General features: G+C 40.2%; 1 protein-coding gene across 3 annotated transcripts in view; it reads right to left on the bottom strand.

The window, feature by feature from the left end:
• The window catches only part of LOC141762160 (SLIT-ROBO Rho GTPase-activating protein 1-like), a 65,504-nt gene that overhangs the window by 5,352 nt on the left and 47,478 nt on the right, over positions 1–12,674 (bottom strand). For all 3 annotated transcript variants that reach the window (XM_074626102.1, XM_074626101.1, XM_074626100.1), the window contains 15 exons: positions 9,975–10,037; positions 9,232–9,429; positions 8,820–8,948; positions 8,397–8,618; positions 8,007–8,108; positions 4,932–5,129; positions 4,689–4,773; positions 4,563–4,590; positions 4,433–4,466; positions 3,817–3,877; positions 3,607–3,684; positions 3,388–3,522; positions 3,012–3,117; positions 1,120–1,344; positions 141–220 (listed from right to left, as the gene is read on the bottom strand). In XM_074626102.1, coding sequence (XP_074482203.1) covers positions 141–220; positions 1,120–1,344; positions 3,012–3,117; positions 3,388–3,522; positions 3,607–3,684; positions 3,817–3,877; positions 4,433–4,466; positions 4,563–4,590; positions 4,689–4,773; positions 4,932–5,129; positions 8,007–8,108; positions 8,397–8,618; positions 8,820–8,948; positions 9,232–9,429; positions 9,975–10,037 — 1,744 coding nt within the window. The remainder of the gene's footprint in view (positions 1–140; positions 221–1,119; positions 1,345–3,011; positions 3,118–3,387; positions 3,523–3,606; positions 3,685–3,816; positions 3,878–4,432; positions 4,467–4,562; positions 4,591–4,688; positions 4,774–4,931; positions 5,130–8,006; positions 8,109–8,396; positions 8,619–8,819; positions 8,949–9,231; positions 9,430–9,974; positions 10,038–12,674) is intronic.

The raw sequence follows: 12,674 nt of genomic DNA, 5'->3' as shown, positions 1-12,674 counted from the left end.
AGGGTGGTAGTGGTGAGAAGGGGGGAGATGTCTCCATGGTTGCTGTTGCCGTAGCAACCCCTCTCCACCAGGACACACAGAGGGATTGGGATTGTGTGTGTGTGTGGGCGAATTGTGTGAAGGTCAGAGGTCATGCGTACCCTCGTCGCTGGTCTGGGTCTCGGTGCCGCCGTCGGGCTCGGCCTCCTCCAGCGCCCCCGGCTCGCTGAACGGACTCTCGCTGCAGGAAGAGGAAGAAGAAGAGGAAGAGGAAGAGGAAGAGGAAGAGGAGGAAGAGGAGAAGCTCAGATCGACACACTGTCCATTCAACATGGGAACAAAAGGGAGGATGCACAGATGGAGACAAAGCTCTGAGGACGAGGAGGAGAGGAACACACTGTTCACAGTATCAGACTGAAGGAGAGGCGCTTTCTTGCTCTACCATAACCACGGAAAATAAATGTTTCTGATTGGTTGTCAGGTGTCTGTTGAAATTATTCATCAGGAAACAATTGACACCTCTATAGCAGGGTTTTCAGAGTGTGACACTGTGGGCCCCACCCAACAGATCCCATACTGCTTTGGCGGATGTAGACAGGAAGTGTGTTGGTGTTAGCCTATATTTTTCACACATAGGCGCATTAAAAGTATGCCGAATTATCTATTAGCAGCTCCTGTTTGCAGTGTACTCATGTATGTACACATAGTTATCACTAGATTAATTTGATACTGAAGAAAAGTTAAAAACGTGATAATTCTCAGGCAAGTTCTGCAGCTTTTTTTCTATGATTTCTAAGAAGATTTTCAGACGTTTATTCTTGATGGATATCAAAGATAATGATATTCTCGGGAAGTGACAGTCACACTGAATGCTATCAATATGTGTTTCATGTCTGTGAGTTCAGATTTGACTGAGTTATGACTCCGAGAAGGACTCCCTATAGTTAAATGTGTTAAATTCCAGAGCAGCACAGTGACTATTTCATCCCCACCTCCTCCTGTAAAGTTAATGGGGCTTTACTTGAAGCGACCAAAGTGAAATCAGGGTTCAGGAGGTTAATCTCGATGGAAACTCGGGAGAATAGTAATAACATTAAATGAATAAGATTAGCGACTAACGAGATAACGGGCTGAACTCACCAGTACTGGTCTCCAGTCATACACTTCTCATACACCGGCCCCGGCAGCTCCTTGGTGTCTGGGAAGATGTTGTCGTGGTTCAGGATGACCGTCTTGATGACCTCGTTGACGTGCGCCTGACAGGCCACCTGGTCCAGCGTGTCCGGCGTGGGCAGCAGGGTGGGGCCGAACACGATGGCCAGGTTCCCAGCATCCATCATGTTCTCGTCGCTGTACTGGGAGAGGCTGTGGGAGGAGGGGAAACAGTACTTACTATAAAAAAGCATTTTTTATTTCTCAGTTTGGGTTCATATAAACCAGCATGTAACCCAGTGTTACAGTTTTTAATAATACCTCATTGATATTTATATTATTATTGTGTATATATTAGTTTACTCTTCTCTCCTGTAGCCATATCAGAACTGGATTAAGTTACTGCTATTGCTAACCGGACATTTCCTGCTGCTGCTGCTAGGGGTTTAACTGACAAAATATGAGGTGTTTATTTTTATCTTTTGAAGCAATACGACGGCATATTGGGGCCATTGTAGGAAAAAAAATTACAGAGCTGTTAAATTGTTAATTTACGAGAAAAAAAAATTAAACTTTAATAGAAAAAACTTGAATATTCTCTGAGATTAAAGTTGTAGATTTACAAGAAAAAAAAATCGAACTTTACTAGAGAAAAATCTAATATTATCTGAGATTATAAAGTCTAAAATTTTGCCGCCGTCTGAATTTCGTTGCTCCTGAAGTAGTAGCGAAGGTCCTGAAAGATAAATATACATGTTTTCTTTCATGTTCTTTTATGAACATAAATAAATACTAATATAATTAATATCTTTTGCACTCTGCGGCTCACGTTATTGTAGTGTTTAACGATGGCGTCTGTGGTATGATGAGGTTGATCCAACCTTGTAAAGTGAAGCGATGTGGTTCCTTGACCAAAAAAAACACTATTTCTTTTCCAAAAATGTTATATATAATATAATATAATCTCAGAGAACATCCAAGTTTTTTTCCTACAAGTCTGAGTTTTTCCTCACATTATTGTCCCCTCCCCTGGCTCCGTAAATGTTGTATCTTAACGTGCAATGGCCCTAACACGCCGTAATATCAGAACATAATCTGCAGATTAATCAATGATGAAAGTAATGGGTGTATCTGTGCTAAAATGATGAGGTGATCCAATTTTACGGTGCAGCACAGAAGGAGATATTCATTTATCTTGACAAAGATCTGCAGAAACTTTTTTCTTTTTCTTTGTGGAAAGACCGATGAAAGAAACCCTCGATGAGGAATATACACCGTCTATCTGAGGCTGGCTGAACAAAGGATTTAAAAGAGTTTATAGTGCAAGAAACTCCTCTCCTCTTGTGCTGTAAAACAATTCAGCGGATATCCTGCCAATTCATTTGCATTTGGGGAACAAATAATTGCTTTAAAATGAATAAAGTACTGACGTTAAAATACACTTTTCCACATTCAGGCTCTATTATTGTTTCCTGTGATGTCACCACCAGTGTTCACAGTTAAATACAGACTGAAACAGAAATACTGTCACTCTCCTTCACAGTGAAGCTCCTGATTTAATAACACTGAAGCTGAATGCACTTCATAGTGCTGCTAATAAGAGCACCAATATGTTCAAACCGGTACATCACACCTGAACATCACACTCAGCTCCCCTCGCTGCTCTCTCTTTCTATATTTACTGAAGAGGCTGCAGAGTTTTATCATCTCTACACGCTGTGAGTGAGCACTTCTTTACTACCGGAGAGGTTTAGGTCCTCTCCCACCTCTCCTCAGCTTTAAAACCACGTGGGATGAGGGGAACAATTCTGTTAAAATGTAGAGAAATCATCATTAACAGTAAGAGCCTGGTTGTTATTTTTTTATGAGTGGATACTCACTGGTTGAGGAAAGCGAACAGGTAACGCATCACCACCAGCGTCGCCCTCGGGACCCCCAGCAGGATCTTACGGATGCACTGCGCCCGCTCGTACATGTTCTCGATCCCTGCGGCGAGAAACACACATCAGAACGCTTGGCCGTTGTTCTATTCGCTCTTTGGTTGTTTTAACTGCATACTTTTCTAATGCAGGATTAGGCTGTTTAGCAGAGAGGGAAGGTTTTTCTTTTTTCTGTGATTTCTAAGCAGATTTATGGACATTTATTCTCAATGGACATCGGAGATAAAGATATCCTCGGGAAGTGTAAGTCACACTGAATCTATAAATATGTTTATCTTTTGTTGCACATTACCAGTAAAGAGACGGCGGTACTCACGGACGCAGGAGATGAGGTCATTGAACCGTTCCTTGGGAAACAGCGGGTTCTCCAGACCACGGAAGTAAAGCTTCAACACTCCAGCCACAGAGTTGATGTCGTGGTTGCTCTCCTCGTCGATCAGCGGGTCGTTACCTGGACGACGACACACAACTAGTCAACCACATCGCTACCCACCTGAAGCTGTCGATCATGTGACCTTCACGGTGACCTTCTCACCTCTCTCGAAGGAGTTCTTGATGTCGTTGACTTCTACCTGAGATCCCGACACCCGGAATATGCCCTGATGCTGAAGACCTGTTGGGAACAGACGGGTGTTTGTCTTTCTTTGAGACTTTTCATGACCTGCAGATATCTCAGATTTTACAAAAAAGTAGTCGTTGCAGTAGTTGGTGAAACAACTACAGCATGCTGAATGTTGAAACTCACCATGTAGGTTGATGTAGCGGATGCAGCTCTCCACAAGCAAGGGTATGGCTTTAGTTGAATCCTATAAACACAATGATCAAGTACATAATTATGGTTGGTTATTGTTTATATATTCAATCTTATTCTGAAGCTCTTATCGACTCCTGGTTCGGATTCTTCAGAGTCAGCATTATTTTCAGCAGATTCAGACTGCCGTAGACAATCATTTGTCATAAATGAGAAGGGATTTTGTGATTGTTTTTGGTAAAATAAGGTAAAATAAAGACAAGCATTCTCTATCTTACGCTGCAAAAGTTAAATTTTTTCTTAACGCAAACAAATTCCACGGAAAAGACAAAAAAAAACGTGTTAGTCCGTCTCTCAATACTTTGATGTTTGTTTGTTTTTCCCCTGAAAAACATGCAAGGAGTGTCTGCATGCCTCCTCTCGGGTTGCAGGTACAACTTCCACCTATCAGAGGATACGGCAGCAGCCTTTATGTAGCCTGTGTGTGACTTTAACTGAACTATAAAAGTGAGGAAATGGTATTTCCAGTAGAAATTACACTCTTGACTGTCAGAGATTACCAGAAACAACCAGAGAAACAACATACAGCCTGATAAGAGTGAAACTCTACCTGGTGCTTGCTATGGGAGTTCTTCCGCCCACGACTGTAATAAGCAGAGAGATAAAGAAAGAGGAGCGTCTCAGTAACATTATTATTATTAACGTGAAGAGAAAATATGCACTGCGACATGAGATAATACCTGGTAGTCAGCAGCTCGGCTTTATATCCTGTAAGAAAACACAAAGATTTAAAGGCAATAAATGCAGTCTGTGTTATAAAATATAAGAGAGAAGAAGAAGTGAGAGAGAGTTTCTGTTGGTCTTACCTTCTGCTAAAGCTTTCTTCAGTATGTCATGTTTGGCCTGCAGCTTGGAGATGAGATTACTTCCCTCCAGATACTCGCGGAATTTCTGAGGATTGAGACATAAAACAAAACACAAAGCTTAATCAATTATTATTAAATATAAAAAATGAGCAAATCAATTCATTTTTTAAACATTTTAACATGACTTCAAGGTGCAAACATTAACTCTATTAGTGTGAACGTGACGCTGTGCTGTTCTCTCACAGTGAAGTAGAAGAGCTCCGTCTCCTGCTGGTTGGCTCGTTTCTTGGCCAGACTCGGTTTGTTCAAGTATCCGTCCGACACGCTGGACTTGACCGACTCGGAGGACGGGCTGTGGGTGAAGCTCTGGGACACGTCGAAGTCCTCCAGCACGGTCATGTCCTGCAGCGTGGTCAGAGTCGCTCCCCAGGTCTTCTTCACCTGGACGGGGGGGACAGACAATGGAGAGGAGCCACTTCAGGTTCACACGAGTCTCACAGAGTTAAATACCTGACAAATCAACGTCACATTCATCAAACCGATGCAACTATTGTGTGATTTTCTATAATATCGCAGTATATATCATTAATGTCGTCAACAAAAACTGTGACGAAGAGTATTCGTTGACGATCCTTTTTAAAAAAAGTAACCTTGGAAAATGAGAACTATGATGAAATGTTTTACATTTTTCATCAACAAATAAAAACTAAAAACAGATCACGGACTACTGATTTTGGTCTGTAAACATCACAGGATCTTCTCTATGGAGGACCGGACCTGCCAAAATAAAAAATAAATTAATAAATATATAAACGACTCAATAAATAAATAGATATGCCATTAAAGTAGCAAAAATAAAATGAAAAAATAAATGTAGTCATTAATGAATTGATGAAATGTGACATAAATTGATATTTATGTTTTAATTTGTATTTTTATTTGTTTACTTTTGTATTAATTCCCTTATTTATTTACTCTTCTGTTTAATTTCCACTTTTATTTATTTATTTGAATGACTTTCTAAATTTATTTTTGCATTTATGTTTTGATTATTTTCATATTTATTTTTAAACGTATGTATTTATTTATGTGTTCAAGCATTTATCTATATTAATACTTATTTATTTCCCCAAACTTATTTATCTCTGTATTCTTTTCTTTATACATTTATTCATACATTTGTTTTTTCTCTTCTACTGTTGTTTTAATTATAAAAGCCCAACCATAGACAAATAGACTAAATTAATGAATAAATAATTAAACCCATGATTTGGGCTGTAAGTGATCAAAGTTTCATTTATCACAGACCCAAATCATCACTGTTATAAAGCCGTTTTCCTGTTGCTGTGAGGTAGAGAGGACCTTGGATTTTGCAGAGAAAGCATGAGTATCCTGCACATGGTCAGTCCCAAATTACTCCACCAAACACTGAATACATCACTCTGAGAGGCTTCAGCAGGTAGGACATTTGATAAATATGAGCTCAGAGCTGCATGTGAATCTATTTTTCCACCTCAAAACAGCTCTGAACTTCCTGCATGGACGGACGACTGAACACCTGAATAAATGCCATCGCAGCACAACGCTTCACGGATCACCAGTTATGAATTATGAATTATTTCAGGGTGGACTTTCATTTCCTAAAACGTTTGATGAAGTGTGTGTGTGTGTGTGTTTATGTAGACCACATATGCAAAGTGTGTTTGTAGTTACAGCGAGGATAATGGCTGTTAGAGTGTTTTTATTTGTACATGATAATCAGGGTGTTTGTGAGCTGCTGAGACGTGCAGACGCAGCTCATTAATCCAGACTCCTTCAGCATCTTTATGCCCTTCAGGGTGAGTCAACAGCTGCCCTCTGTGCTCGCTACACAACAACAGGGAGGACGCCGCACGCCAAGTTTATTTTTAGAGGCTACATCTGCGACATTATCACCCCATTAAAACTGTATACATTACCATAACTCTGTGCAAAGTTTGTAGCTGTCAGATGAACATTTTAATCATAATCAGGGAGGTTTTTGGCAACAGTAGTGGGGTCCATATTGGTGCAACACTTAGAAATATCTCAACAACTAATGAATAAATTGCCAGGAAAGTTGGTGCAGATATTAACGGTCTCTGGGGAAGAAATCCAAATGAGTTTGGTGACTTTTCATGTAGCGGCAGCCTGGTTCTAGACCGTCCACATCTCAGATACTTTCAGTGATTTAAATTGCTTTTATTGAGCTCATTGGGAGCCGTTTCCCTGATTGGAAAACAACCGTGCTAATCAGATCTTGTCGGGTTAAGAAGGGAAAGGCCTGAGAAGAAAAATGACAACTAGACTAGATGACGCTGACAAAGTTGTACAGGTTGATGTAAATAATGTTAAATCCTCAGAGCAAATGTTACAACAGCTTCTGTGTCGAGTAATAATGACTGAGGTAGTGATTGGTTAGAGCAAAACAAAATAAACTTCCCCCCAAACAGAAATCGGCTAACATTAACACAATAGTCGTGTTTCCATTCAATATTCACGCAAATTTTAAGCAAACTTTTGAAATGTCGCAAAAAAAAATAAATGCAAATTAGACGCGTTTCCATCAACTGGTTTGGAGCGACTAAACTCGCTCGTTGCTAAGGTAGGAGGAGTTTAACACAGAGTCCTGCACCAGGTCGGGTATGCGCGAAAAAGTTGTGTAACGGGTAAAAAAAATTGTTAATATAAATTCATGAGCACAGGTAAAAATGAACTAACTGCAGGCAGGCAGCAGGTGAGAACAAAAATGTATTTTTTGGAGAAATCAGAAATCAAAATGATTGTGCAACCCGGTAGCTCATCTGGTAGAGCGAGCGCCCATGTACCAAGGCTGTGTTCCGCGGCCCTTTACTGCATATCGTCCTCTTTCTCCTCCCTTTCATAACTATTACTGTCACTATCAATAAAGGCAAAATGCCCAAAAAAATAATTAAAATGATTGTGAAGTATTTTTAACATCTAATTCAGCTAATATTATCCAGCATAATCAGCTGCCAGGATTTAGTTTTTTATTGTGAAAGCCTGGCACTATTGGCGCAGAACGTGCTCGCCATCTTGGCATCGAGCGCAGCCAGTGAAGGAGACTTTTCTGGATTTGTGATTTAACCAGGGACTATGTGTTTAATCACGGGTCGGTTTCAGTAATGAGATTTGTGGGTGTGGTTTTGCAAAAAACTGGACCCATGCAGGACTCAGGAATGCAGGAAATATATTTGTAAGCATGATTTCTTTATGTCACGGATAGTTATTGTAGTAAATGTGGACATTTTGAGCATCGCTTTAGTTTGTGTGTCTTACCTCTTCGTTCTCGATCTTCAGAGACGCCAGGCGCGTCTGCAGCTGCGTGAGGCGGAGGTTGAGCTCAGCCTGGAGCTGTGGCTGGGAGGCGATCTGGGTCACCTGACAGGAAGTGGATCAAATCAGGAAATAAATCAGTGTCCAGAGAAAACAACGACTCAGATATGTGCTCATATATGTGTCTTTTATTTTTAAAAAGGTCAGTTTGAGAATGTTAGTGCCACAAAGATTATTCTAGTTAGAGTTATGACGCTAATTCTCTCTTGATAAAGAAATGAATGTAATAATAATAAGTCACATTGGTGTGTTTGTTCCTACATTTTTATCTCCAAACATAATCCCAAAAAGTGACTATACGTAGGACTCTTGTGGTTAATATGATATACTGACTGCGTCGCCCATGTGAGCCTGGAAGCTGAAGCGCTGCGGGGGGCAGAAGGCGGTGGGGTAGAGGCCCAGCAGACGCTGCCGGTCCCGGGCGGGGTCCAGGCCCTCCACGGCCCCCTCCAGCACCTCCAGACCCGCCCTCCTGGAGGCTTCAAGGCTCAGTTCGGCTGATAGGTAGGTCCTCAGAGCCCGGCTTAGACTGGAGTGGTACCCTAGGTCACAGCACTGGGACAAAGAGGATGGACATATTGATATCTTGAGTTGAGCATAGTGTCCCCATGACATTGATTTTCTCTGTTAAAAAATGAGTCCAGACTTCACTGCAGTGTTCATGAGTTTGAGACTTTCTGCAAACAGCCTGCAGCTTTTACTCACAAAATCCACCAACCTCTCTAGTGATGAGTAGAAACATAAACTTATACTCACGTCTATGATGTCGGGCAGGTCGTGGATGTAGTATTTAAACACGGAGGCGTTGGTGGCCTCCAGAGTCAACAGATACTCGTTCCTGGCTTTAAGAGTCTTCAGCTTGTTCTCAGAGTACTTTGCCTTCCTCTAATGAAGAAAGAGACACAGATTGAATCCAGAAAACAACTCTCATCATTCATCAGAAAGGTTCCCCTCCTCATGATGTGTCATTTAACCTGTATCATGAATAATATTATAGTCCGGTAGAGGAGAAGAAGCCGTTGTCTTTCAGCAATAAACACATTTGAATCATCCAGCGGTGTCGTTTCTATTCAGTCACATGTGAAAATCCCTGTGTGTCAGGTAGAAACTATTGGATGTGAGATATAGTGGATGCAGTTAAGGGAATTGAGACGCCCCCCCCCCGTACCTTCTCCCTCATCTTCTCCATCTTGCGGGCGGCGTTGCGTCTTTGGTGGCGCTCTTCTATCCGCAGGCCGAACACCGGCTCCACCCCTCCGCTCGTCCCCGACACACCCTTCACGCGGCCCTCCTGGCGCTCCGCGTCCCGCAGCTTGGTTTCCGCGCTGATCGTCTCCACGTGGTACATGTGATACGTCTTCATCACCTAGGTAACAGCAGACCATAACAACAAGCATTCAGCGTCTGAATCAAATGGACCAGAGAAACTGCGAAAACAACGTTATGCTGCAGCCTTTTATTCCTCAAGGTTATCAGGTCCTCTCTAATCTGATTCTCTGTGTTTGGACTAGAAGCTTTTAAGGCAGCGCTCTGACTGGAATAAACTCTGACTTCTGACGGACAATAATCAGAAAATTGAGTCCTTTAAGGCTCTTTCAGATCTGAAGAATAATGTCAGGAAGGCAGAAGTTCAGAATGAAAAAACATCTCTGAATGTGAGCTTTAAAAACATGTCCTCTGTGCCTCTTTACCTCGGCACAGTTTCTAGTTCATTCTGCACAAACAAAACTACTTTAATGATATTTCAACCTTTCATTTGATTCTTTGTCTGCCTCCTTTTACAGGGTGTCTGCAGATATCAGAGCGTTTCATAGTTCTTTTTATATAGACCAATAGACCAAATATAAAGAAATGTCTGTTAGCTTTGTGTAAAACTGATTTAAAAACATTTTCAGAGAGCTGCTGACTTACGGTGTAAAGCTCGTTGAGAAGCTTCATGAGGTCTTCCTGAAGCTGAAAGATGATCTCCTTACTCTGACAGAAGACAGAGGAATATCATTAGCACAAAGTAAATAAATGCATTCACACAGTGTGACAGTAAGTACACATTTGGAGGTACTTGTACTTTACTGAGTATTTCCATTTTAAGCTAAACCAGGGCTGTCAATCAATTAAGATATTTAATCACCAATTATTCACACATTTTTTATCAGTTCTAAATGTACCTTAAAGGGAGATTTGTCAAGTATTTAATACTCTTATCAACATGAGTGGGCAAATATGCTGCTTTATGCAAATGTATGTATATATTTATTACTGGAAATCAATTAACAACACAAAACAATGACACATATTGTCCAGAAACCCTCACAGGTACTGCATTTAGCATAAAAAATATGCTCAAATCATAACATGGCAAACTGCAGCCCAACAGACAACAACAGCTGTCAGTGTGTCAGTGTGCTGACTTGACTATGACTTGCCCCAAACTGCATGTGATTATCATAAAGTGAGCATGTCTGTAAAGGGGAGACTCGTGGGTACCCATAGAACCCATTTACATTCATATATCTGGAGGTCAGAGGTCAAGGGACCCCTTTAAAAATGTCCATGACAGTTTTTCCTCGCCAAAATTTAGCGTTTAGTTTGGAGCGTTATTTAACCTCCTTCATAACATGGTAGTATGACATGGTTGGTACCAATGGATTCTTTAGGTTTTCTAGTTTCATATGATATCAGTATCTTCACTCTAGCTTTTGATTTAACATGAATGAAAACATACTTATGAATACTATATTACATTTCTGCCTATAAATCCCCCTAAATGAAAAACACTGTTCCTTTAAAGAGCAGGCGAGAAAGCAGCCAATGAATATTGAAAACGTTTCAATTCACAATCGATGTGTCATCTGATCGACCTTCATCGAGACCACCGATCAAACTATTTAGAACGATCGGAGCACCCTTATGCATCAGTATTAATCTAATAATGTCAGAGACATTTTAATGCACAATGAGTACTTTTAATTTTCATACTTTTAATGCATTTTGCTCATAATATTGTTCAAGATTATTGCTTTGGCATGCAACAATGGTCTCCGGCTGGAATCGAACCAGTGACGTAGCGGTTATGTAGCATTGATAAAAGTATTGATTACAGCCACTTTAAGTAAAAGGTCTGAGTGCTTCTCCCAGTGTAAAGAAATACAGGTGATCTGAGCAGCACCAGATGAATAAAAGGACAAACAAATTAATTCATAAAGCTCAAACTGGATCCCGGTCTCATGCATTAAACAGCTCCAGTTATGTGGCAGCACATTAATATTACATTATGCTAAATGCCTGTGGATTCCCAGGATGGATGGATCCCGTTCCCATAGCGCCCGCTGAGAAAAAGATCAGCTGAGCCCGTCGCCATGGCCACAGGACTGTCAGCGTTGTCATGGCCACCCGGCCGTCCGTCTCCTCCTCAGAGCAGAGTTAGAGAGAGGACACGGCGATGTGATGGAGGTCTGACTGTTTATAGCTGCTGGCGGCCGCTGCACTTTAGTCAGTATGAATAAAAGAGGAGCCGGAGGACAGATTAATAATGAACGCGCTGAGCTAAAGTTGGAGGCGGTTTTCAGGCGTGCGTGACTGTGCGTGTTTAATTTGTTAAACTCCGAGGCAGTTCGACCGACCTCGGGGGAAAACTGACTTTACTTTTCATTAGAATCAACTCTGGTACTCAAAGACGCCGCATGAAAAAATAACAAGCCTAGAGGAAAAGTCTCATCACATTTACTCACTGAAGTACTGTACTTCAGCTAGATACTGAGGTACTTGTACTTTACTGGAGTATTTCCATTAGATGCTACTTTATACTTCTACTTCACTATATTTATTTAAGAGCTATAGGTTACTACTTACTTTTCAAATAAGGATTTTAACATGATCAGTTTATAAAATATGATCCATTGTAGGTCAGGAAAAAAAAGCCAGGGGAGGCGGGTAATATCAGTTTTATATTCCGAGAAAAAACTCACAATTTCTGAGATTAAAGCAGTAAATTTACGAGAAAAAAACTCACAAATTTACAAAAGAAATCTTGAATATTCGCTAAGATTGAAGCAGTAAATTTACAAGAAAAAAACTCACAAATTTACAAGAAATAACTTGAATATTCTCTGAGATTAAAGTGCTAAATTTATGAGGAAAAAACACAAATTTACGAGAAAAAAACTCGAGGAACAAAATCTGCCAGTTCTGTGTATTATTATAATATATACAGTATAATGGAAAAAAGAAACGTATTTCAAGTTATTCCATTTTTTGCAAAATTATAGTGCAGTAATCTGTTTCATTCTGTCTTGTTTCAAGCTTTTTAACAAATTGTTTTAATATTAAAACACAGTATTTTTACTTCATTAGAAACAGAAATGTATCGGAAACTTTTTAAATATGTTTTTTTCATTGCTGTTTTTTGCATCCAGCACTGTTTTGTTTCGAGGTAATGTCAGGAAAGTTTTAAATTAATTGATTTAAAATTAAAACAATCTTTCAATCATTAATCTGCGATTAAAGATTTTTCACTTGTTTTAAGAAAATAAGGTTTTTAGGACTCGATCATATAATAAAACACCAAAAAAGACGTAATTTTTTCTGCATAATGAGTACCATTACTTTTGATAC

Source organism: Sebastes fasciatus, chromosome 23 (genome assembly GCF_043250625.1).
Source record: "Sebastes fasciatus isolate fSebFas1 chromosome 23, fSebFas1.pri, whole genome shotgun sequence".
NCBI lineage: Eukaryota > Metazoa > Chordata > Actinopteri > Perciformes > Sebastidae > Sebastes > Sebastes fasciatus.
Note: the sequence above shows the minus strand (reverse complement) of the source record. Positions and strands in the feature narration are given on the sequence as shown.